This window comes from Hyla sarda, chromosome 11 (genome assembly GCF_029499605.1).
Source record: "Hyla sarda isolate aHylSar1 chromosome 11, aHylSar1.hap1, whole genome shotgun sequence".
NCBI lineage: Eukaryota > Metazoa > Chordata > Amphibia > Anura > Hylidae > Hyla > Hyla sarda.
Window position 1 is genome coordinate 18,999,418 of NC_079199.1, and position 27,500 is coordinate 19,026,917.

The following is a 27,500-nucleotide window of genomic DNA, read 5'->3' on the forward strand; positions in this document are numbered from 1 at the left end:
TCGGTTTTGTCAGTTTTTTTCCCCTGTACCCAAAACCGTAGCCTACCACGATTTTTGGTCCGAGTGAAAAAACATTTTAAAACGTATACCTTTTTTTTTTTTTCAAACATGGGAACCGTACAGAACCGTATGTGCGTACGGTTCCATCCGGTTTCCACCATATATACAGTTTTTTTTTATTTTGCCACAGTTTCTTTTCTTGGAATTTCAAACAAGTGAAACTTTATTCCTAATGGAGTGAAAAGTTAAAAACGTATACCTTTTTATTCAACCGGACATCATTTTTCAACCGTTTACGAATCAAAATTTGTAGACAACGTTTTGATACAGTTTAGTCAGGTTTTGAGGAATACGTTCTTTTAGCAAAAACCTGATATGGGAACGGTATTGCAAAATCGTGGTGTGAACCCGGCCTAAGTCATCCAACTTTCCTCAACTGAATAGTCTCTTTAGGATCAACTCTTGAAAAATAGGACAATTTATTCTTTTATTTACTGGTGTTTTTCTTTCTTTCTTTATAATAATAACAATAATAATAATAATAATAATTATTATTATTATTAATATATATATTATTATTATTATTATTATAATTTTTTATTTTTTTTTTTTGTGGAGATGTGGTGGGGTAAATGCTCTGTAAGAACATTCAGTGGTGGTAGTCATATTCTCATCTGCACCGACACACGCCAGATCCTACTAGTCATTTATATCATGTATTTTTGTCCCCTCTAGGTCCAACAGCAAGTGCACCCCACCCTCACCGCAAAAGAAGACTCTTTGTATTACATAGAGGAACTCATCCTGCAGCTTCTCAGTAAATTGTGCATTGCTCAGCCCAGGACGGTCCAGGATGTGGAGGTTAGTAAGGATTAGGGCTTCACGATATGGGGAAAATGTGCGATTGTGATTTTGGGCCGAAACATTGCGATTTCGATATGCGATGCGATATAATAAATTAATGGTGAAATCCCGCCATTTCATGTCCAATCTCCTGCATTTTAAATCTATCCAACCAATTTTATGGCCACCGCCCATTTCACATCTCCCCATTTAATTTCTATCTCCCCTCCCCCCCGTCACATTCTCCCCTCTTGTTCATATCTTCTCCCATCACATTTTCCCCCCTATGTCACATTCCTGCTCCCCCTACCACATTCTCCCCCCATATCACATCTCACCACCCCCCCCGTCACACTCTTCTCCCCCCCCCCCCCTGTCACACTCTTCTCCCCCCCCCCCCCCCCCCCCCCCCCCGTCACATCCTACCCCTCCCTTTGTCACATACTACAGTTTTAGGTCCGGTCACAAAACTAATATGGGTCAAAAATGAGCCAACCGGAGTCACTGTTTGACTCCGGTCGGCTCATTAAAGTAAATGGATTTCAGCGCCGGTCTTGCTGAGGTACGGGAGCGCCTAGTTTTCCCCCTCCCCCAGCCGATCCGACACCCGTAGAGTGAAAATGAGGTGTGAATGCAGCCTAAGTCAAGGTTTTTTTTTGTTTGTTTATTTATTTTTTTTGGTAATGCTGAAGGCCTGGGCAGGATTTTTTTTTAAACCAAAAACTTGAATGCCTAAGAACCCCATATAAGGATTGACGATTAGTTTTGTAGAGCTGGAGAACCTCTATAAAGTATTGTCATTGATCACACAATATGCTGTCTGAATGTTCTTATAACCAAACAACGGTCATTCCGTTCACCCACACTAAACCCAATACACCGAGTTATAGTGCGGGTGAAGAGGAGACCGGTGCGGGGTCTCTGACTGATATACATAACTGCAGTCCGGCGCCCGGTCCCTCTGAAGATCCTCTTCAGTCTTTGGTGAATTGCGCGCTGGAGGTGGGCCTGCCAGCTGGATTTAAATTTCATGGTCGCTGGTCACGTTTGCGCTCAGTAGGCACAAGCACTCACGTGACCAGCGACCATGAATATTCAAATCCAGCCGGCGGGCCCGCCTCCAGCGCGCAATTCACCAAAGACAGAAGAGGATCTTCAGAGGGACCGGGAGCCGGACTGCAGGTATGTATATTAGTCAGAGACCCCCGCATCGGTCTCCTGTTCACCTGAACTATAACCCGGTGTATTGGGTTTAGTGTGGGTGAAAGGGATGACCAGTTGGAGATAATCAGTGTTATTGCTTTCTGAACAAAAAACCTTCTGCGTATATCACAATTGGATAAGATGGCAGCATCTGTGGCATGGCGTACACACACCCCATCATCTATTTGCTCTGTGGTCCTGGTTGGCTCAGCTTTGCTGGTCTCTAGCCAAGACTTGCATTTGTCTTCATTACCGTCTATAGAACAATTTTCATTTCTTTTCTAGGAATAGTTTGTGGTCTCTTAATGTAGTGTTAGTTATCTGGTCAGACTGGTATAGCACCGACTACCGATAAAAGGTGACGCGAGAGCGTTACTATGGATATACGAGGGTGTGAGGTCACACATTGCAACTTCCCCTCTAATGTCAGTGGGACTAAAGCAGCCCATTCAAGATGCCAACATTTTGGGGTTTACCTATGGGTACATACCGGGGTCATGCGAGGTGCAACATATAGAACAACCATGGGCTCTATGACTATGTGGAATATTTTATCAATAATATAACCCATTCATTCTTTACTTTTAAATGGTCTAAATACCTATCTTATTTTTTTTAATTTTTTAATTTTTTTTAAGGAACGAGTGCAGAAAACTTTTCCTCATCCAATCGACAAGTGGGCCATCGCCGATGCTCAGTCCGCCATTGAAAAGCGGAAGCGAAGGAATCCCCTGCTGCTTCCTGTCGATAAGATACACCCCTCACTGAAGGTAACCTTTTATTCTTATTCTTTCTGAATTTCTTCACTCTGCTCACTTTATGTATATTCCGTTACAGTGGTCCCTCAACATACAATGGTAATTCGTTCCAAATGAACCATCATTAGTTGAAACCATCGTATGTTGAGGGATCCGTGCAATGGTAAGTATATTAAGTTATACTCACCTGTCCCCGCTGCTCCGGACCATCACCGCTGCACTGGATGTCGCCCTCCATCACTGGCGCTGCGTCCCCGGGGTGTCCCCGCCACTCCGGACTGTCACTGCTGCCCGGGATTGTCGCTCTTCATTGCCGTCATCACGTCGCTGCGCACGCCGCTCCTATTGGATGACGGGACGGCGTGCGCGGCGACGTGATGACGATGAAGGTAGAGCGACCGCCATACAGGAGATCCTGAAGAGGACGTCCGGAGCACCGGGGACAGTTGAGTGATCATCACCGCAGCACATGGGGCACCTTAAAAGGCTATCCGGTGGCCGCTGAAGCAGTCTGCGCTGCTGGATAGCCGTTTATGCGATGGCCCCGACATACAAAAGCATCGTATGTTGATGCTGCCTCTGAGAGGCCATCGTATGTTGAAATGATCACATGTCGGGGCCATCATAGGTCGGGGGGGGGGGGGGGTCACTGTATTTCTTTGTGATATTGGATTGTAGGAAAGCTGAGTGAGTAGCGTTATTATGGCCCCTGACTTGTCACACAGTCCTTCTGTACTGCTTATTTTCTGGAATACCAGTAATAGTTACCCTTTGGAGGTCTGGGAAAGCTGGGTGACTGAATATCGTTACCTTCCTGCTTTCACAGAAATAAATATAATTTGTAAAGGAGTAAGTAGGATGAAGAAGATGAAACATACAGGGTGGTAGAGTAAGTATATCGATTGACACCCAGCTTTGCCAGAAACAGAATCAGGAATAGGACAACTCAAGGTCATATATTTTCTACTGATATATATATATATATTTTTAATATGTTTATTTACTGTTCTGGTAAGACAGATTGTGTTCCCTTTTCTATACCAGGAAGTGCTTGGCTACAAGGTGGATTACCATGTATCTCTCTACATTGTGGCGGTCCTGGAATACATCTCTGCTGACATCTTAAAGCTTGCAGGAAACTATGTCTTTAACATTAGACACTATGAGATCTCTCAGCAAGACATCAAAGTGTCGATGTGCGCCGATAAGGTGAGGTCCTAGTGTCCATATACTGACTGTACAAAGCGCTACTGGGTAAGAATGTTGAATGAATATCAACGGACGCCAGCGGTAACACAGGACTGATGTTTATTCAAAAGATAGTTAAAATGATAAAGGACGACGCGTTTCGGCGTGCCGAAACGCGTCGTCCTTTATCATTTTAACTATCTTTTGAATAAACATCAGTCCTGTGTTACCGCTGGCGTCCGTTGATATCTATTCAACATTCCTACCCAGTAGCGCTCTTCAGAATCCCTCCTTTTTCGCCTTTCCTGCCATTTTACTTTCTGTACCCCTTGGGACTAAGGACAATTAAGGGACCAGAGCGGCATACTGGCCACAACTTCTTCTACACACCCTCATAACCCATGAGATTAGGTGTACTTACCTCACTGTATACCCACAGAAGGTCAGTACAACACCTTGGGTGTTGGTGGCGGGTATTTAGAGTTTGTATCCATCTTCTTGGTTACTAAATACTACACAAGAGAGCGCCCCGCATTTTTCTCCTTTCTTCCTTTTGACTGTACAAAGGGAGTTGTTCCAGGCATTTTCTTATCTTTTAGTATAGGCCATCAGTGTCACATGGGTGGAGGGTTCGACTCTCGATCAGCTGATGGAAGGGGCCAGGTTTACCAGGTATCACTCTGCACTTTTAGTAGTGGCTGTGCCAGATTTTGAATGGGACCGATCTGCAATACTAGACACGGGCACTACTATATGAACAGCACTGTTTTTGTAAACATTCAAGGGCACCTTCAGTTAGCCAAATCTCCTATTAGCGAGAGAACTGTGCGAAAAATGGGGGGTTCCTGAGAGCGCTACTGGATGTAGTGTTGAATGAGTTTCAAAGACCGCCAACAGTTACACGGGACTTTTCTTTTTTTATTTATTTATTCTCTGTAAATTTTTAATAGGGTTTTACATAAACCTAAAGAGAAATGCAATCAAACAACCTGGGAGGGGAACAAGATTCCCGGTATCAATAAAAATCAAATGGCATTTCAAGAACAAAATAGCACAATGGATCTAATCACAATCAAATTTGTGAAGTCAAGTATGACCGAAAGAGTAATACCGATCCAGGATATCTCCAGGAAGGAGGCCACAGGAGGGGGGGGGGGGGGGTAAGGAAACACATACGCACAGGACTGGTTATTATTCTAGAGTCAAAATGATACAGGACAACGTGTTTCGGTGCACACTCGCTCCTTGCTCAGGTCCAGATTTTTTTTTTTTTTTTTACAGCACGGTGCCAACACACAGGAAACCCCGCCAGGACTACAGACTGAAAATTTTTTTTTCGTGGACCTGAGGAAGGTGCGAGTATGCACCGAAACGCGCTGTCCTATATAATTTTGACTCTTTATAATAAAAACCAGTCCTGTGTAACTGTTGGCGGTCTTTGAAACTCATTCAACACTACATCCAGTAGTGCTCTAAGGAACCACCCGTTTTTCTCACGGTTCTCTCGATATATCCTTTCTCCGTACCCTTCGGGACTACGGATACAAGGGGTCAGAGCAGCAGACTGGTTATAGCCTCTCCCGCACACCCTCGAAGCCCATGGTACTAGGTGTACTTGCCTTATTGTATACCCACAGAAGGTCAGTATACACCTTGTGTGTTGGTGGTGGGTATTTGTAACTGTTATCCATTCTATTGGCATTTAAATACTACACAAGGGAGCGCCCCGCATTTCCCCTTTTCCCATTTTCCTTTCTACAAATCTCTTATTATGATCTCCTATTGATGACTTTCCCTAAGGGATTAAAACGTGTCTGGGACTTCATTGAATGGGCCATCAGGCAAAAAAAAATCCCAAAACATACATTTCTGCAGCCCGAGGCTACTACTACTAGGTGGAGCCAACTAAAGACATAATTAAACTCAATGAGCCTTTAAAATTTTAGCTTTCGGTTGCTCGCCCTAGTAGCAGGGATATCTTGTAGAAATGAATGAAATTGCTTAATTTCTTGCTGAGTTGCACTAAAGAGTTGCATTCATCTTTGCAGCACTGACCTCTTTCCTCCTGCTGATCCTTGTATTCTGGTTTCAGACATGACAATAATTCAGGGTGAGGTGCTTGGCTGTGAGCTGCGCATCACTTAGTAAATAAAGCCTGTGGTTCACCAGATAATACACAGTACAAGACAGGTCAGCCACATCCTCTATGTCAGCATTTCCCAACCAGGGTCCCTCCGGTTGTTGCAAAACTACAACTCCCAGCACGCCCGGAGATCCGAATGTTGTCTGGGCATGCTGGGAGATGTAGTTTTACAGTACTCCTTGGTACAGTAGTAGGCATCCTGGTTGAAAAACACTGGTCTACGAGCTCGTGCCTACCTTTTAAACTGTACCTCTGCAGTTTTATTCACTACTATTATAAAAAATGTATTTATTTAGAATTTAGCGCCGTATGACCTTTGCCGTCCATTCTCCACAGGGCCCTATTCGTGCACAGTGATGCACTGTAGTCATGTTTAATAAAAGTGAATAAAACCGTAGAGGTACACTTTTTAATATAAATAAATAACATAATTTCACATATTGCGGATTTGCTGCAGATTTTCTGAAGATTTTTAAGTTAAAGGGGTACTCTGGTGGATTTTTATTTTTATTTTTTTAAGTCAACTGGTGCCAGAAAGTTAAACAGATTTGTAAATGACTTCTATTAAAAAATCTTAATCCTTCCAGTACCTATTAGCTGCTGAATACTACAAAGGAAATTATTTTCTTTTTGGAACACAAAGCTCTCTGCTGACATCACGAGCACAGTGCGCTCTGCTGACATCTCTGTCCATTTTAAGAAATGTCCAGAGTAGAAGAAAATCCCCATAGAAAACATATGCTGCACTGGCCAGTTCCTAAAATGGACAGAGATGTCAGCAGAGAGCACTGTGGTCATGATGTCAGCAGAGAGCACTGTGTTCCAAAAAGAAAATAATTTCCTTTGTAGTATTCAGCAGCTAATAAGTACTGGAAGGATTAAGATTTATTTTAAATAGAAGTCATTTACTAATCTGTTTAACTTTCTGGCACCAGGTGATTTAAAAAATAAATAAATAAATAAAAAAAAATTCCACCGGAGCACCCCTTTAATCGGGAAAATCTGCAAGAAATATGCACCAAATCCTCCATTTGTGATGTGTGAACAGGTCCTTATTGTATGTGGACTGATGCAGAATCTGTGTTATAATTCCTGTACCTCCGTCCTCCCGCCAGGTTTTGATGGACATGTTCGATCAGGATGATGACATCGGGTTGGTGGCGCTCTGCGATGAGGAACCTTCTTCCACGGGGGAGCTCAATTATTACGAACTGGTGAGGACGGAAATTGCCGGAGAGAGACAATATCTGCGGGAGCTGAACCTGATCATCAAGGTGTTCCGGGCGGCCTTCCTGGCTAACAAAAAGCTATGTACACCCAATGTAAGTTCTGATTTTCTCAGGATGTGGATATTGCACGTATGAGAAGGTTAAAGGGGTATTCCAAGAATTTTTTTTTATCTGACTCTGCTACAGGGGCTGTATAGTTAGTGTAGTCCATAATTTAGTGTCTGTACCTGTGTGTGACGGTTTTCTCACAATTCTTCTGTGATTTTCACCCCAATATTTATTTTTTACCAGCATACAAAATGACTGTTGTCTCAGATTTTTCCCAGGTTGCAATGCGGCCGAGACCTGACATCACTAGTCAGCTGATGACAGAGAGCCTGTCTGCTTCAATGGGTGGAGCAATCGCTTGGTGGGAGATAGATCAATCTGCAACTAATGCAACAGCTTTAGGCACCCTGATTGAAAACCACAGGTCTTTTGAATGGATGCAGCTCATTTATGTTTCAATGGGTGGGGTGGCTGATGTGTGGGAGGGAGGAAAATGGAATTATGGGATTTGTAGGCAAAAGAAGAAAACTCAAACAGGAAATACCAGTTCACAAAAAAGCTAGCCACAGTGTTATGGTAATCTCACAACATAGCCATTTATCCCCAAGACAAGCGCAGATCCTTCCTAAGCCATGTCCATTACTGTCTGCCAGGTACGTACTAAAATCACCTTATGCTGGAGAACCCCTTTAATATTTGATGGCTACAGTGGAGTGCTCAGTTGCTAGCACATATGCTTAATGCAGGGTTTCCCTACCAGTGTGCCTCCAGCTGTTGTAAAACTACAATTCCCAGCATGCCCGGACAGCCGAAGGCTGTCCGGGCATGCTGGGAGTTGTAGTTTTACAGAGAATTGTATAGCTAACAACTCCATACTGTCCATGCCTCTTCGACCTTCCCACTAAGCCCTGTAGTCTGGTCTCTAGGGAATAGGTATGGAGTGAATAACCGAAACTTGGAATTGCACTTCTAATTCTTACTAATCATTGCTGTAAGAGCCAGACGGCCTTTCCCTGATAAGCCGACAGCGGAGATATTATTATGTAACAAGCGCTCGCTGTGTACTGAACTGTCTCCATGGAGTTCATGCTTTGGTTACGCTGCAATTGTTTGCTGCAATCCCTGAGGTCGGAAATACCGAGTCAGCTGTTTGGTTAAAAAAAAAAAAAAAAAAAAAAAAGAATAGTTTCCGTGTTTTAACTAAAAACATTTCCGTGACGTTGGATTTAAAGGGATTTTCTTCTACTTGGACAAATGCGCCATCAAGTTTCTGCTCCAACCCGATCATTTATGGATGTCCCAGACTAGGCTTATGTCACCACTGTGCATTCCAGGCCAGAGCAGAATTTTGGCAATAAGTCATTTCCTTTTTTTTTTTTTTTACTATTTTGTTTACAGGTTTTTAAGCTATTTCGGGAGATTTGTCTGAACCTCGGACAACCTATTGTTTGTTCCCTGTTATCTGACGTTCAGGCTGTGGAGAGGTCGAGCGTTCTTCAATGGGATAAAAGAAATCCAGAAAAATCCCCTGCCCCCCCCCCATCCATGAACACCTTGAGAAATATTTACAGTCTTGGACAGAGTTCACACCCACGTCATAATTTCCTTTGTTTTGCTTAAAGGGGTACTCCAGTGGAAAACATAAATTTTTTTTTTTTTTTTATAAATCAACTGGTGCCAGAAAGTTAAACAGATTTGTAAATTACTTCTATTAAAGAATCTTAAACCTTCCAGTACTCTTTAGCAGCTGTATACTACAGAGGAAATTATTTTCTTTTTGAATTTCTTTTTTGTCTTGTCCACAGTGCTCTCTGCTGACACCTCTGTCTGTGTCAGGAACTGTCCAGAGCAGCATAGGTTTGCTTTGGGGATTTTCTTCTGTTCTGGACAGTTCTTGATACGGGCATCAGGTGTCAGCAGAGAGCACTGTGGGCAAGACAAAAAAGAAATTCAAAAAGAAAAGAATTTCCTCTGTAGCATACAGCTGCTAAAAAGTACTGGAAGGGTAAAGATTCTTTTAATGGAAGTAATTTACAAATCTGTTTAACTTTCTGGCTCCAGTTCATTTAAAAAATGTTTGTTTTTTCCACCGGAGTACCGCTTTAAGCAAAACAAAGGAAATCATGACGTGGGTGTGAACTCGGTCCAAGACTGTAAATATTCCTATGGTGTTTTCTTTAAAGGGGTATTCCGGCCGAATACATCTTATCCCTTACCCAAAGGATAGGGGATAAGATGTCTGATCGTGGGGGGGACCTGCTGTTGGGACCCCCTGTGATCTCCGTGCAGCACCCGCATTCTATGCAGGGCTGTGTCTCCAGTCTTGGAAACCTCTTTGTTTCCGGGACTGGAGACGTGACGTGACGCCCCAAATAAAATTTATTTGGCTGGAATAACCCTTTAATCATAAGAGCAGAAAAAATTAAACTAATGCCGCGGCTAGATCATTAAAGGAGATCTCCGGGATAGAAAAACATATCCCCTTTCCACGGGATAAGGGGATAAGTGTAAGATCGCGAGGGGTCTGATTACTGGGACCCCCCGCGATCTCCCATCCGGCACCCCGACCTGAATATGATGTGTCGACGACCGCACAAAGCAGCGCCCGACACTCTCCCTCAATGCAGTCTCCAGCTCTCTTGGGGAGTGTCGGCTGCTGTGGTTGATCCCAGCGGTCAAACCCCCCTCGATCTGACACTTATCCCCTATCCTGTGGATAGGGAATACGTCGCTTTATCCCGGATTACCCCTTTAAATGCTGGACATGAATGGAGCTTGACAGACCCTATTGACTTTAATGGGGTCTGTCACGTTTCAAGCATGTTTAATGGCTTCTGAGCTGGATCCCCCATCCTAAGAGAACCTCTGCTGCACATGTGAACTGAGCCATGTGTGTGTGTGTGTATATATATATATATATATATATATATATATATATATATATATATATATATATATATATAATATACACACACACATATAAGTGGTCTCCAAACCGTGGACCTCAAGCAGTTGCAAAACTACAACTCTCAGCATGCCCGGACAGCCAACGGCTGTCCGGGCATGCTGTGAGTTTTAGTTTTTCAACATCTGGAGGTCCACAGTTTGGAGACCACTAATTTATAGCTACTTGTCTTCCACGACCTTTATGACCAGTATAACAAACAGAACCCGGCTGCTCTTAGAATAGGATAGTCAGAACCAGAGCTCTGCCGGGCGGATCACGCCTCCCTCCCAGTGTTTGTTCTTCTAGTCCCTTACAGCTCTTCTTATCTACAAGTTATTTCTAAGGAGCTGTAAGACAAGCCAAGAAGTGTTTGCTTAAACTGTTTAAAGTGGATTTCAATGTCACAGAGTGACCTCAGCAATTCCATGGTTCAGAGAAGGCCTGACAACCGTATGCATGTCTTTAGCATTGTCATTCATAGATATAGGTTTTATTGTTACCACTGGCTACTGTGTACATACATTACTAGCTGATCCTGAGTTATATCCTGTACTCACTATTCTGCTGGTGGGGTCACTGTGTACATACATTACTAGCTGATCCTGAGTTATATCCTGTATTATACTCCAGAGCTGCACTCGCTATTCTGCTGGTGAGGTCACTGTGTACATACATTACATTACTTATCCTGTACTGATCCTGAGTTATATCCTGTATTATACTCCAGAGCTGTACTCACTATTCTGCTGGTGAGGTCACTGTGTACATACGTTACATTACTTATCCTGTATTATACTCCAGAGCTGTACTCACTATTCTGCTGGTGAGGTCACTGTGTACATACATTATACTACTTATCCTGTACTGATCCTGAGTTATATCCTGTATTATACTCCAGAGCTGTACTCACTATTCTGCTGGTGAGGTCACTGTGTACATACATTACATTACTTATCCTGTACTGATCCTGAGTTATATCCTGTATTATACTCCAGGGCTGTACTCACTATTCTGCTGGTGGGGTCACTGTGTACATACATTACATTACATTACTTATCCTGTACTGATCCTGAGTTATATCCTGTATTATACTCCAGAGCTGTACTCACTATTCTGCTGGTGAGGTCACTGTGTACATACATTACATTACTTATCCTGTACTGATCCTGAGTTATATCCTGTATTATACTCCAGAGCAGTTCTCACTATTCTGCTGGTGAGGTCACTGTGCACATACTTTACATTACTTATCCTGTACTGATCCTGAGTTATATCCTGTATTATACTCCAGAGTTGTATTCGGATTTCTCAGAATAACAAATAACTAAAGCAAGCTCTATGCAGACATTGATCCAGCCAGTGCCTAGAGATTTCAGCTCTGAAGCCTGCAGGATTGTACAAGATTGTATACTGTATCATAGAGCTCATATTATGTCGTATTGTGTCTCCTTACAGGACATAGACATCATCTTCAGTAACATCCTGGACATTCATGAGTTGACAGTGAAGCTTCTGGGCCTAATTGAGGACACGGTGGAGATGACGGATGAAAGTAGCCCACATCCACTGGTTGGAAGCTGCTTTGAAGATTTGGCTGAGGTAAGGACTCATGGCTGCTGCCTCATGGTTTTATCACTTATGGCAGTGTTCCCTAACCAGTGGCCTTCCAGCTGTTGCAAACTACAACGCTTCATGTCCTGACAGCCGAGCATGAGAGGAGTTGTAGTTCAGCTGAAGGGCCATAGGTTGAAGGGGTACTCCCCTTGCCAGTGTTCCGGCTGCGTTCGGACAATTGTGCGCGTGCTGTGGGGATCGGCCTTGCCCCCTGGTGCTGTTAGGCCACACCCCCTCTATGCAAGTCTATGGGAGGGGGCGTGGCAGGAACCTTCTTTCAGGCAATGAAGAGCTGTAAAGAGCAGCGCACTCATCATCTATAGCATTGATGTCCCCTTAAAGGGGTATTCCTGGAAAAGAAATATTTTTATAGATCAACTGGCTCCAAAAAGTTAAACAGATTTGTAAATTACTTCTATTTAAAAAAATCTTAATCCTTCTAATAATTATCAGCTGCTGAAGTTGAGTTGTTCTTTTCTGTCTCACAACAGTGCTCTCTGCTGACATCTCTGCTTGTCTCAGGAACTGCAAAAGAGGTTTGCTATGGGGATTTGCTTCTACGCTGGACAGTTCCCGAGACAGGTGTCATCAGAAAGCACTTAGACAGAAAAGAACAACTCAACTTCAGCAGCTCAGAAGTACTGAAAGGATTAAGATTTTTTTTATAGAAGTAATTTACAAATCTGTTTAACTTTCTGGAGCCAGTTGAGATATAAAAAATAAATAAAAAATAAAACAACATTTTTTTACTGGATAACCCCTTTAACCCCATTGGGTGCCATGTAATGTATTGTAACAAGGACGCACTGCATGCTTCTCCAGGGGACATCAGTTTCTTCTACAGTGATCCTATTATGCTGGAAGGATGGATCTATGAAAGGTTCTGCTGAGCACCTTTGTTTTACAGTAACTGAATTCTGTAAAGATTATAAACTAGGTCAGTGTTTCCCAACCAGGGTGCCTCCAGATGTTGCAAAACTACAACTCCCAGCATGCCCGGACAGCCAAAGGCTGTCCGGGCATGCTGGGAGTTGTAGTTTTGCAACATCTGGAGGCACCCTGGTTGGGAAACACTGAACTAGGCTCTTGAAATGCACCCATGCATTGCGTTTTATGCCAGTTGTGCATTATAGGATTTTGCTAACTTTATTATTGATTGCTCTGTTTTGATTTGACACCATTTAATCCTGATGCCTGACCTTCTCCCTCTCTCTCCCTCAGGAGCAGGCCTTCGACCCCTATGAAACCTTATCCCAGGACATCCTTGCCACCCAATTCCAAGAACACTTTAACAACCTCATGGTTAATCCGGCTGTTGCTCTTTATTTCCAGGTAACGTTTTTCTTTTGTGTTTTTATAGATGGTTTTTGTTTCTCCTGTCACTTTCCATTCGTATATTGAACCCAAAATCTAAATTTCTGCCCCTTTTGCTGCTATAGGTGATTTCTAATCTGGTCCAAAGACATAGTCGCATGCTCATGACCTTAGCAATAGCATTGCGCGCCCTTATTGCACAAGTACATCTAAAATTAAGCAACTTTCCAAATAGTCTTGATTACATTTTTTATTTTTATTTTTTTGTACAGAGGGTTTGTGTCTCTCTGGTTACAGAAACGCAGGATTGACAGGCTGCTCCACAATTCCAGTTCCCAACTTTATACTGCCTAGACAGGGAGACCATAACATGGTGTCTGAAACCATGGAGACCCATAGTTTTGCATAGATGCTGTATACACAAAACTGTTTTTTATATTAATACATTTTTTTTAATTTTTGATTCATTAAAAATATAAAGAGGCTACAAAAATTGCGGAAGTATCTACCGTATTTATCGGGGTATACCACGCACTGGCCTATAACACGCACCCTCATTTTACCAAGGATATTTGGGTAAAAAAAAGTTTTTTACCCAAATATCGATGGTAAAGTGAGGTTGCGTGTGTGCGCGCTGCTGCAGGCCTCCGGCGTGCGTCCCCTGCGTCCCCTGCGTCGTTGCTATTCGCTGCACGGCGTATGACGTCAGTGCGCCGCGCCGTGCATAGCAACGACGCAGGGGACGCACGCCGGAGGCCTGCAGCAGCGCGGACCCGACCCCGGCAACAGGTAATTATGCCGCCGGGGATGGGGGAGGCAACGGGGCAGCGGCGCCGGCAATGGGTGCCGCTGCCCCTTCTCTCCCCCTGGCTGTTGGCGCCGCTTCTCTCCCCCTGGCTATCGGCGCCGGCAATGGGGCGCCGGCACCGATAGTCAGGGGGACAGAACGGGCAGCGGCGCCGATAGCCAGGGGGAGAGAAGGGCCGGCAGCAGGGCTCTAGACCCCAGGAAAGGCAGGGGGAGAGAAGCGGGCAGCGACGGCCTCTCTCCCCCTGCCTTTCCTGGGGGAGTATCGGCGTATATCACGCACATAGACTTTAGGCTAAAAATTTTAGCCTAAAAAGTGCGTGTTATACGCCGATAAATACGGTATATCCTTTTGATCAGTCAGAGTCTAAGCACCACACTGATCTCTTGATATAGCTGGGAGAAGCTTTTAGCCGTGCGCTTCACTTCCTGGCTTACTGCTCTATCCAACTCATTCCAGGACACAGGCTCCATAGTCGTACAATGGATCCTGTCTTCTACAATGCGCCGGATCCGGTGGTGAACCAGGGAGTGAAGTGCCCAACTGCACACTTATCCCAGCTATATCTATAGATCTGTGGAGGTCTCAGTGCTGAGACTCCGACCCATCAAATCTTTTGATGTTTGTTTGACGTGATTCAGACATTTAAAGAAATATATGTTTGTTTTTTTTTTCAAATATATATGATTTAGTTTAGACTTAAAGGGGTACTCTGGTGAAAAATATATATTTTTTGAATCAACTGGTGCCAGAAAGTTAAACTGATCCGTAAATGACTTATATTAAAAAATCTTTTCCCTTCCAGTACTTTTAAGCAGCTTCTTTTTTGTCTTGTCCACAGTGCTCTCTGCTGACACCTGATGCCCGTATCAGGAACTGTTCAGAGCAGCATAGGTTTGCAGTGGGGATTTTCTCCTGCTCTGGACAGTTCCTGATACGGGCATCAGGTGTCAGCAGAGAGCACTGTGGACAAGACAAAAAAGAAATTCAAAAAGAAAAGAATTTCCTCTGTAGCATACAGCTGCCAAAAAGTACTGGAAGGGTAAAGATTTTTTTTTTAATAGAAGTAATTTACAAATCTGTTTAACTTTCTGGCACCAGTTGATTTAAAAAAAAAAAATGTTTTCCACCGGAGTACCCCTTTAAGGAAAGGTAAATTGTTTTATGTTTATTTTTCCTACAGACAATTTCAGAAGGCTTTAAAGAAGCAGTGAGATACGTTCTCCCTCGTCTAATGCTGGTTCCCGTTTACCATTGTTTGCACTATTTTGAGGTATTGGAGGTAAGACAGAATATTTTTTTATTTTTTTTACTTTTACTTGAAATACTATTATCACTTTTATATTTGTATGAAGCTTAAAAAGCCAAATAATAAGTTGCTCAAGACTTATACTGTTAAGCTTCTAGATGTAAACTAGGATGTCCTAATTGACAACAATACTGACAACAAGCAGAGTTCTTTAAAATAGGGAGGAAGAGAAAAGCAAAGTACCGTATTTTTCGTCCTATAGGACGCACCGGCGTATAAGACGCACCCAATTTTTAGGTGCAAAATGTAAATAAATAAAGATTTTGAACCCAATAGTGGTCTTCAACCTGCGGACCTCCAGATGTTGAAAAACTACAACTCCCAGCATGCCCGGGCAGCCGTTGGCTGTCCGGGCATGCTGGGAGTTGTAGTTTTGCAACATCTGGAGGTCCGCAGATTGAAGACCACTGCATAGGAGGTAATACTCACGTGTCCCCGCCGCTCCGGACCCGTCACCACTGCCCTGGATGTCGCTCCATCGCTGTCGCCGCGTCCCCGTCGCTCCGGAACGTCTCTGCTGCCGGTCGGGTATCCTCGCTCTCCGTCGCCGCCATCACGTCGTTACGCACGCCGACGCACGTACGCGACGACATGATGACGAGGAAGGAGAGCGCCGGCCATACAGGGGATCCCTGAACGGAGAAGACACCGAGGAGGCAGGTAAGGTCCCTCCCGGTGTCCTGTAAGCACTAACCCGGCTATTCAGTCGGGCTGTTCGGGACCGCCACGGTGAAATCGCGGCGGTCTCGAACAGCCCGACTGAACAGCCGGGTTAGTGTCACTTTCCCTTCAGACGCAGCGGTCAGCTTTGATCGCCACGTCTGAAGGGTTAATACAGGGCATCACCACGATCGGTGATGTCCTGTATTAGCCGCGGGTCCCGGCCGTTGATGGCCGCAGGGACTGCCGGATAGGGGTGTATTTGCTGTATAAGACGCACCAACTTTTCCCCCCCAGTTTTGGGGAAGAAAAAGTGCGTCTTATACGGCGAAAAATACGGTATATTGGAAAGTTGCTGGGGCTATTAGATGAACACTAGTGATGACTGTAAAGCTTCATGGAGAATTTCCGTTTAATTGTACAGCTTTAAGTTTTCAGCATAATCAGTGTGATTTTTGTTATTTTGCCATAATTTTTCCAAAATGTAGCTGTTACAAGAGCGGAGCGAAGACCAAGAGGACAGAGAGTGCCTAAAACAAGCCATCACCGCTTTGCTGAACCTGCGATGTAGCATGGAACGTATTTACAATAAGCACTCACCACGCCGCCGCCCAGGGTAAGACACACTAAAAGCATGCAAGTAATTTAAAAGATAATTTTTAGCATGGCACCTACTCCTCTCTGCTATACCATGACATAGTGCTCTGGACTGAACAGGCTGGTACCGTGCTGAGCTAATGAGTTACACAGTTCATTGCTAGATAGCTTGTGAGGTGACAGGTTTGCTAGGTTTTCATGGTGTTATGTAAGTAGTAATAAAGAAGGATCACAGCAAGGAAAGGGTTACAATAAGCACTAAACTTCTACAGTTGCTGCTACTGAGAAGCTAAAGGGAGGAGAAGATTACACTACGGCACTGTTGGGAGCACCTCCAAAGGGGGACACTGTGTAGTTCTTTGTGAGAGAATATGCATAGGTGCCTAGTGGGCCCTCACCCTATGGGGTTATGTGAGGACACAACACCATTATGCTCCTTAAAAGTCAGAATCAGATCGTAGTCAAAGGTTCCAGTGAAGAAGCCGCAGTCTCAACAGGTTTTATATGGCAGGTAGGTGTCAATGTAAATTTACCATCAAGGACAAAAAACCCGGATGCTGAACTGTGACCCTCCAAGGAAAATTTATGCAGAGACTTATTCTATGTTATCCAAGAGATTATTATGTCTCAAACACAACGAGTTTCGGGGATGTCTCTCCCCTTTTTCATCTCCCAAATTCATTTTTGAGACACATCCTTGAAACTTTTTGATATTTATTTACAAATATGTTAGGAATCACTTAGGCTATCTAAAAGGGGTGAAGTTGTTTAAAACAACAATGACCATTTATAACAAAATGGGTTAGTGCAGGTTGATCATGATGACCGAAATCACTCTTAAAACATATCCAGAGGGAAAAAAAACACTTGTGGTGGGGACTAAAATAGACAAATTGATGTAATCTATTATAATGAAATAAATAAATGAATACTACAAACACAATATAATGCATTGCTATATTTGTGGAGCTCACTTTACAGCTTTGCTGTGTAGAGTGAGTCAGAGTCAGCAGAGCTATCCCAGAAACATTTATCTATATTTTTTTTCTGTTTCTGTGATGAATGAGTTTTTTTTTTTTTTCTTCCATTTTTCAGGGAAACAGTTTGGCGTTTGTACAGTGGTCAAATGCGCAGCAAACACTTGGCTATTAAGAAAATGAATGAGATCCAAAAGAACATTGATGGTTGGGAGGGCAAAGACATCGGGCAATGTTGCAATGAGTTTATTATGGAAGGCTCCCTGACCAGGGTGGGCGCCAAACACGAACGACACATCTTCCTTTTTGACGGTCTGATGATCAGTTGCAAAACGAATCACGGGCAGTCTCGGATTCCCGGATACAATACCGCTGAGTATCGCCTGAAGGAGAAGTTCATCATGAGGAAGGTGCAGGTGGTGGATCGGGAGGACACGTGTGACTGCAGGCATGCTTTTGAGTTACTTTCCAAAGATGAAAACAGTGTTGTCTTTGCTGCCAAGACGGCAGAGGAGAAAAACAACTGGATGGCGGCGCTGATTTCCTTGCAGTACCGCAGCACGCTGGACCGTATGCTGGACACTGTACTTATTCAAGAGGAGAACGAGCAGCCCCTGCGTCTGCCCAGTCCGGACGTTTATCGCTTTGTAGAGGAGGATTCAGAGGAGAACATTGTTTTTGAAGACAATGTGCAAAGTAGGGGAGGAATTCCCATTATTAAGGGAGGGACGGTGGTGAAACTCATTGAGAGGTTGACATATCACATGTATGCAGGTATGTGCGCTGCCCTGACATGATCTTCAATGGATATTGATAATGAGAATCAGATATGACAAATCCAATTTAACAATATGTATCATTTTTTCCCCCCCAGATCCTAACTTTGTACGCACTTTTTTGACCACGTATCGCTCATTTTGTAAGCCACAGGAGTTGCTAAGTCTGCTCATTGAAAGGTAAATGAATATACATTCAGTTCACTAATACTTAGGTGTAGGGTACAAATGTGAAGAATCCGAATTTTTCTACAATCTTTAACTTGTGAACATTCTTGTAGTCCAAGCTCTGTTTTTCTGATACAGAGCTCCAAAGCTTCTGCACAGACATAGATGTAAAACAAAGATTCTGGCAATCTACAGACTCTTAAAAGAGCTTATTTGGGTGCTGCTTAAATATTGAGCATAAAGTGTCAGGCTTCTTTCACACTTCCGTCTTTTCCCTGCTTTTTAAACGGGTACTCCGCCCCTAGACATCTTATCCCCTATCCAAAGGATAGGGGATAAGATGTCAGATCGCCGGGGTCCCGCCACTTGGGACCCCCACAATATAGCAAGCAGGACCCACCTGTAACTGCTTCCGGAAGCGCTGGGGGTTCTCTGCTAATTCCTCCCGACCACGGGGACGGAAGATCGTGACGTCACAACTCTGCCCCCGTGTGACATCACGCCCCCCCCCTCAATGCAAGTCTATGGGAGGGGGCTTGACAGCTGTACCATAGCGGTGAATGGACTGGCATGTCCCCGTTGTACTGTGAAACAGATGACCGGGCAGCAGGAGAATAATTTTATTAAATATATACATGGGGGGGGGGAATAAAATGATTGTACAAAAGTCGGGGGGAATAGGATTATATGGAAATATGCACAGGAAGTTTAAAAACCCTGCTGGGAGCCCTGAATGGCTCCTTGGTACCGGCCATTCAGGGCACTCTGCGGGGAATTAAAAAAATGAAAGTAAAAGTACACTGTACATCGCTTGGGAGCTGTGCAGCTGACATGCCGCCGACTCTCCTGTTTAATAACTTCTGATCACATCGGGTCTCAGAAGTGAGACCCGTTGCGATCAATCCCTCAGCCCCTGTACAAACACTAATGTCGCCTCCCCAGGCGCCGGCAGACTCCCGCAGCCATGGGAACTACTACTCCCATCATGGAAACAAGTCTGTTCTATGATGGGAGTAGTAGTAGTCCCTCAGCACTGCAGGAGTCTGCTCAGAAGTAATAACTGATATTATAAACCAGGTGCCAATGGATGACATTAAAGGCTCATCCGTCACCCATAGAATTCAATGTTAAAATTTTTACGGCCGTCACAAATTACGGGCGTTGGTCATAACGAGCTATAACTGGTGATAATGGATAATCAAAAAATCCCATAGACTTAAATGGGATTTTTTTACGGAACTTTGTAACGGGTCTTTTAACGAAGCAACAGTATAATGTGAAAGGCGCCTTACCTGTCATTTGTTTTAAACTTCCCTTCAATCTTGTAGCCTGAGACTTGATCCGAGATGATCAAGAGACGTATGTCTGGAATTACCATGCAAGTCTATGGGAATTCCGTACAAATGTCTACTGATTGCGTCATCTTGAGACAAGTCTCAGGCTACAAGATTGATGGGAAGTTTTAAACACCTCGTGCTGCTGGAGTAGGCGTACTGCAGCCATAGACAGCTTATCCCCGCAGGATACGGGATAAGTGTCTGATCGCAGGGTGTCCAACCGCTGGGACCCCCACGATCTTTCGTATGGGCCCCGGAACTGCCGCAGCTCTGTTTGTCTTAATGTTTGTGTCGTCGATCTTTCTAAGAGGTTGACAGAGACGTACTCTCCATTCAGCTCTGTGGGAGAATCAGGGATGCATAGAGATACATGGAGGGGGTGTTTCGGCAGTGGGGTCATGCTGCGTCCCAACCCGAGGGTCTGGGTGAGTTGTTCAGCTCCCCACAGATCTCTAGATATAGCCAGGAGAAGTGCAAGCCTCAGTGCTTCTTTATCTGTCTCTTGCATAACATGGGCTCCATTGTAAGTCTATGGAGCCCATCTTATACTAAGAGATAGGGAGAGCAGTAGGCTTATGGAGTGTTTCTTATGGCTATATCTAGAGATCAGTGAGGTTCTGAATACCCAGACCCTGACCGATCAAAACTTTTGACATGTCTGTGTCTCTGACATCTGGCCTTAGCTGTTACCAGCCGGCGCATGTACATAAGATGTCAGGGTAAGTCTAGTCTGTATGGATATTTATGTGGCCTCTTCACTTACTGCAGACACAGCTCTGTACGTTTGGTACTGACTGTACCTGTTCCTTTGACATGAATGTATGGGGCTGTGCCTGGAAGGAAGGGAAAAAGCCTCTTAAACCAGCCAAAGGGCTTTGTATAAAAGTCCTAAAAAACTTATTTTAAATGTTTATCTATATGGTAGATTTAGAGATCTAAATATCAAAAAATTAAGCTCAACCACTGGAAAGAACATGATCAAGAATGAATTTATGAGCAGAGATTTTAGAATATATTTAAAGGGATATTGCAGCACTTAAAAACATTTACCCTATCTCAAGAACTTGGGCCCGGGTCTCCTTGTTTCATGGAGTAGTGTGTTGGCATGCGCTCTATGCGTTGTCTATGGGAGCGTCGGAGATACCAGTACTCCCATAGACATTGAATGGAGTGATCAGACACTTATCTCCAACTCTTAAGCTAAATATACTATTTAACAGACATCAGGGGTGTGGAAATTTAAAAAAAAACTACTTGTCCAAGGGACTAAAGCGGAACACAATCTACTTGTCCCTCAAGAAAATCCACTTGTCCTGGTAGATAAAATAATTTCCCCCAAAATAGTCTGATCCCCCCCCCACTAGACCACCAGGGATGGATATAAGATCCTTTAGACACTGCTGACAGCGATGATCTAATGGTTTAATAGGCGATCGCAGTATGCCAGGATATTAGCGGCAGGAGAGCTGTAGCTCCTTACACCTGAGGGAAGCCCAGAAAAGTCTAGATGTAACTTTTTGATCACCTTATAAAAAATTTCTAATATGAAGTGACCAAAAATGAGCAATTCTGGACTATTATTTACATTTACACCGTTCACCGTACGGTTTAATTAACATTATATTTTAATAGTCTGGACATTTCCACATGCAGCGATATCACTTATGTTTATTTTTGTACATTATTTTTATTTAAAGAAAATGGGAAACTTTTATTAGGAAAGGGGCTTATTCACATGTATACGCACTTTTTAAAATATTTTAATCACTTTTTTTCAGTCTCAATAGGGACTTATGTGTTACTGGGGGGGTTCTGCTTCTCCAGTTTGTGTGCTGCATTTTGTGTCAGAAAATGCTGGAAGTTGCATTTAGTTACTAGATAACTACACCTCCCAGCATGCCCTGATACAGTCTATGGTTGTGTGGGTGTTGCAGCATGTTGCACTGTATAGTACAGTTAAGGTTATTGTGTAACATGCTGGGAGTTGTAGTTTTGGTTTGTGTCAGCTGCAGAGCCATAGTCTGTGTCAAGGAATAGTGGGAATTACAGTTAGTAACTACAACACCCAGCATGCCCTGATACAGCCTATGGCTCTGCAGCTGACCCGAACCAAAACTACAACTCCCAGCATGTTGCACTTTATAGTTCTACAGTTTAGGTTATGGTCCAACATGCTGGGAGTTGTAGTTTTGGTTCGGGCGTGTTTGTGTGCATCTGTGGGGCTCTTGGTTGGCGGGTGAGTATGAAGGGGGCGGGATTCTGGGGGTGTAATTTAGTGCTGGTGCCACTAAAAATAAATAAAATTTAGATGGCACAACTGCCCTAATGCCCGATGTGACAGTCCGCTCCTATACAAAACATTCATGCATACACATCATACATGCACCAGCCACTGCCCCCATATCATACATATACACACCCCCGCCACTGCCCCCATATACATATACACACACACACACACACACACCCGCCACTGCCCCCCCCCCACATCATACATTACATACACACATACACTCACACCATACATATACACCATACATACACCTGCCGCTGCCCCCCCCACATCACACATCACACATTACATACACATCACACTTAGACATTATACACACATCACACATTACATACACATCACACATAGACATCATACACACATACACTCACACCATACATATCCACCAGTGTTTCCCAACCAGGGTGCCTCCAGCTGTTGCAAAACTACAACTCCCAGCATGCCCAGAGCATGCTGGGAGTTGTAGTTTTGCAACAGCTGGAGGCACCCTGGTTGGGAAACACTGACATACACCATACATATGCACACATCATACATACACCTCCCCCCCCCCCCATCATCATATATACATACATCACACATACACTCACACCCTACATATACAACCACCCTTCCTGCCGCCGCCTGTATTCTCGGTCTCCTCACCTGAGCCGCCATGAGTGGACATCAGAGCTGTAGTCCCGGCCGGTGTGAGGTGAGATTTCCGTCCTCCCCCTCCCCTCCCCCGCTCTGTGTTTACCCCGTGCAAACAAGCAACCGCCCCGTGGTGGATTAGGTCCTGTCTAGACAGAGCAGGGGAGGGGGAGGGATAGAGCTGTGTGCGGGGGATGGAGCTGTGTACGGAGCTGTCTACGTCCTTTCTCTCCCCCTGCTGTGTCTTCTGAGCTGCGTTCGGGAGGGGAGATAAGGGGTCTCTGCAGTCAGCTGGAGGCCGCCGCCCCCTCCATATACTCTGAGCGCTGGTGTGAGGTGGAGACTTGTATCGGCTCCTGCACCTCACACCGACATTAAAGAAAAATAAGGGGGAAGTCTGTCTGTCCCTGCCCGATACAGGGCTAAATCTATGAACAATTCACCTGCCCGGCACCCAAAACTACTAGTCCCGGGCGTCGGGCTATAGGATTTCCACATCCCTGGACATTTTATTTTAAAATGGTCATCGTTACATAGTTTATATGGTTGAAAAAAGACCAGAGTCCATCAAGTTCAACCTATATCCCTAATGAGTCCCTACAGAGTTGATCCAGAGGAAGGCAAAAAAAACTCATAACAGAGGTAAAAACATGACTCCAAATATGGCATCAGAATAAATCCCTGGATCAACCTTCTGTTCCTATAAATCTGGTGTACATAACCGACGATGTTATTATTCTCCAAAAATGCATCCAGTAAACAGTAAATTTAGCTGTAGTGATCAGTCTCAGGCAGTTGCTGCCAAGGCTAATAAAATCATGGGGGGCATCAATAGGGGCATAGATGCCCACGACAAGGAAATAATTCTACCGCTGTACAAATCACTAATCAGACCACACATGGAATACTGTGTACAGGACTGGTCAGACCACACATAGAATACTGTGTACAGTACTGGTCAGACCACACATGGAATACTGTGTACAGGACTGGTCAGACCACACATAGAATACTGTGTACAGTACTGGTCAGACCACACATGGAATACTGTGTACAGTACTGGTCAGACCACACATAGAATACTGTGTACAGTACTGGTCAGACCACACATAGAATACTGTGTACAGGACTGGTCAGACCACACATAGAATACTGTGTACAGGACTGGTCAGACCACACATAGAATACTGTGTACAGTACTGGTCAGACCACACATGGAATACTGTGTACAGTACTGGTCAGACCACACATGGAATACTGTGTACAGGACTGGTCAGACCACACATGGAATACTGTGTACAGTACTGGTCAGACCACACATGGAATACTGTGTACAGTACTGGTCAGACCACACATGGAATACTGTGTACAGTACTGGTCAGACCACACATAGAATACTGTGTACAGTACTGGTCAGACCACACATGGAATACTGTGTACAGTACTGGTCAGACCACACATGGAATATTGTGTACAGTACTGGTCAGACCACACATAGAATACTGTGTACAGTACTGGTCAGACCACACATAGAATACTGTGTACAGTACTGGTCAGACCACACATAGAATATTGTGTACAGTACTGGTCAGACCACACATGGAATATTGTGTACAGTACTGGTCAGACCACACATGGAATATTGTGTACAGTACTGGTCAGACCACACATGGAATACTGTGTACAGTACTGGTCAGACCACACATGGAATACTGTGTACAGTACTGGTCAGACCACACATGGAATACTGTGTACAGTACTGGTCAGACCACACATGGAATACTGTGTACAGTACTGGTCAGACCACACATGGAATACTGTGTACAGTACTGGTCAGACCACACATGGAATACTGTGTACAGTACTGGTCAGACCACACATAGAATACTGTGTACAGTACTGGTCAGACCACACACAGAATACTGTGTACAGTACTGGGCACCAGTGTACAAGAAAGATATAGTGCAGCTGGAGAGGGTTCAAAGATGGGCAACCAGAGTAATACGGGGAATGGGAGGACTACAGTACCCAGAAAGATTATCAGAATTAGGGTTATTTAGTTTAGAAAAAAGAAGGCTTAGGGGCGACCTAATAACTATATATAAATATATCAGGGGACAGTACAGAGATCTCTCCCATGATCTACAGTCATGGCCGTAAATGTTGGCACCCCTGGAACCATCTTAATCCTTGGATCATATAAAGTTCTACAATTTAAGCACATTTTTTTTAAATCAAATTTAGCAAATTTTCAAGAAGTGTTTCCTTTCAGTGAAGGGGCTATATTAGTAAAATATATTTATTTACTGGCAAACCTTTTTCAGTTAGTTGGATAGTTTGGAAAGATTCATTATTTTGCATGTCCGAAAACAGTGTAATAAAATGCTTTATTGATCTTCTGTAGATTCGAGATACCAGATCCAGAACCCACAGAAGCCGATAGAATCGCGATAGAGAAAGGAGAGCAACCAATCAGCGCCAACCTTAAGAGATTTAGGAAAGAATACGTTCAGCCAGTGCAACTCAGGTGAGTTTTTAGTTCTGCTATGTGGCGCCTGGCCTTTTATATCCAGATCCTGCTCGGTAATATTCAGACACCCCATAGAGAATAAGTGGAGCACTAGACTTGTGCACTGTTAGGGGGGGGAACAGGACCATGGAGTAATGGCCGTCTGGGCAAAAGAATCGTGTTTTGTTGTAAATCATGTCTGCATCCAGGTGTGTTTAAAGGAGTAGTCCTGTCCTGAAAAACGTATCCCCTATCCTAAGGATAGTGGATAAGTTTCAGCTCGTGAGGGGTCTGACCGCTGTGGACCCCCCGCGATCTCCTGTACGGGGCCCCAGCAGCCCGCGGAAAGGAGGCGTGTTGACCACCGCATGAAGCGGCTGCTGACACACCCCCTCAATACAACATTATGGCAGAGCCCGAGCGCTGCCTTCAGCAATTTCCGGCTCTGCCATAGCGCTGTGTTAAGGGGGGGTGTCGGCCGCCGCTTCGTGCTGTGGTCAACATGCCCCCTTCCCGCAGGCATCCGAGGCTCTGTACAGGAGATCGCGGGGGGCCCCATCGGTCGGACCCCCCGCGATCTGAAACTTATCCCCTATCCTTAGGATAGGGGATAAGTTTTTCAGGACTGGACTACTCCTTTAAGTGACTTACCTGGGGAATATGACAGCAGGATGCGCTAAGGCAGTGTTTCCCAACCAGGGTGCCTCCAGCTGTTGCAAAACTACCACTCCCAGCATGCCCGGACAGCCTTTGGCTGTCCGGGCATGCTGGGAGTTGGAGTTTTGCAACAGCTGGAGGCACTCTGGTTGGGAAACACTGCACAAAGGGAAAGAACACAAGTCTGCAGAGGCAACATTCTGCTTAAAACCTAGGGTCCTGGTATTACGTAAATGTTACTTTTCATTCACTTGCAGGGTATTAAATGTATTTCGGCACTGGGTTGAACATCACTACTATGATTTTGAAAGAGACTCAGAGCTTCTTGAGCGATTAGAAACTTTTATTTCCAGTGTTAAAGGTAAGTCTTCATAAAAGCCATGGAGATGTGACTGAATGGCGTCCCTCCCTGCCAGATTCCGATATTCCCTTCTGTTATCCAGGAAAATCCATGAAGAAATGGGTGGAGTCCATCGCCAAAATCATCAGACGCAAGAAACAAGCCCAGGCGAATGGCATCAGCCACAATATTACGTTTGAGAGCCCTCCGCCCCCTATCGAGTGGCACATAAGTCGTTCCGGTCAGTGTGAGACCTTTGACCTGATGACCCTGCATCCTATAGAGATCGCTCGCCAGCTGACTCTTATAGAGTCTGATCTGTACAGGTTAGTAATGCAGGCCTGTGATAGCAAATCGCAACGCTAGTCTGCTAGTTGCGCTCTCACCATTAGTTGTTGTCTTCAGGGCCGTGCAGCCGTCAGAACTCGTAGGAAGCGTCTGGACGAAGGAAGACAAAGAAATTAATTCTCCTAACCTGCTGAAGATGATTCGTCATACCACAAACCTCACTCTTTGGTTTGAAAAGTAAGTAGTGTTTATGCGTCTTGCTATACATAGCTGTGTACTGAGGTAATGTTAGTCAGTGTCTATAAGGTTATTAGAGGTCGTACAGGAGGGAAAGATGGCCTCTACTGATGGGGGTTTCTAAGCAAAACACACAATCTGACAAAGTAACCTGAAACACCGGTACATAACATCTTATTCTCTAGTGTCTGATCTCCTGGCCGGTGCCCCGGCTCTGCTGGATTATCAGAGTGGGCTGCAATATAAGCCCTACCCCGAAAATAAGACCTAGGGCCAGGGGTACTCAACTGGTGGACCGCGGTCCAGATTCGCCAGTAATCCCCCCCCCCCTCTTTGGTTGGTCCCTTGGCAAGTTAAATGAGCCGGGGCAGGGACGCTGTTGCTTTTAAACGTCCGCGCGTATGCACGCCCGACGTCACGGACGTGTCCCTGCCCCGGCTGCTACGGTAAGCAGCAGGAGATCCTGCTGCCGCCGAGAGCTGCAGCTTCAGTTGCAGACGCTATGAAGGTGGGGAAGTGCTGGTTTCCGCTGAGGATGGAATGTGTAGTTTATTATGGCAGAGGGGTGGGGGGCATTGTAGGAGTGTGGAGGATGGGGGGCTGTAGCAGTGTGGAGGATGGGGG

General features: G+C 44.5%; 1 protein-coding gene across 1 annotated transcript in view; it reads left to right on the forward strand.

Annotated features, from left to right (window-relative positions):
* Nucleotides 1–27,500, forward strand: part of SOS2 (SOS Ras/Rho guanine nucleotide exchange factor 2) — a 63,422-nt gene that overhangs the window by 17,042 nt on the left and 18,880 nt on the right. The window contains exons 2-15 of the mRNA XM_056547246.1: nucleotides 736–861; nucleotides 2,685–2,816; nucleotides 3,849–4,013; nucleotides 7,251–7,457; nucleotides 11,815–11,958; nucleotides 13,195–13,305; nucleotides 15,279–15,377; nucleotides 16,553–16,680; nucleotides 17,757–18,412; nucleotides 18,513–18,594; nucleotides 25,250–25,372; nucleotides 26,269–26,372; nucleotides 26,455–26,677; nucleotides 26,757–26,876. Coding sequence (XP_056403221.1) covers nucleotides 736–861; nucleotides 2,685–2,816; nucleotides 3,849–4,013; nucleotides 7,251–7,457; nucleotides 11,815–11,958; nucleotides 13,195–13,305; nucleotides 15,279–15,377; nucleotides 16,553–16,680; nucleotides 17,757–18,412; nucleotides 18,513–18,594; nucleotides 25,250–25,372; nucleotides 26,269–26,372; nucleotides 26,455–26,677; nucleotides 26,757–26,876 — 2,420 coding nt within the window. The remainder of the gene's footprint in view (nucleotides 1–735; nucleotides 862–2,684; nucleotides 2,817–3,848; nucleotides 4,014–7,250; nucleotides 7,458–11,814; nucleotides 11,959–13,194; nucleotides 13,306–15,278; nucleotides 15,378–16,552; nucleotides 16,681–17,756; nucleotides 18,413–18,512; nucleotides 18,595–25,249; nucleotides 25,373–26,268; nucleotides 26,373–26,454; nucleotides 26,678–26,756; nucleotides 26,877–27,500) is intronic.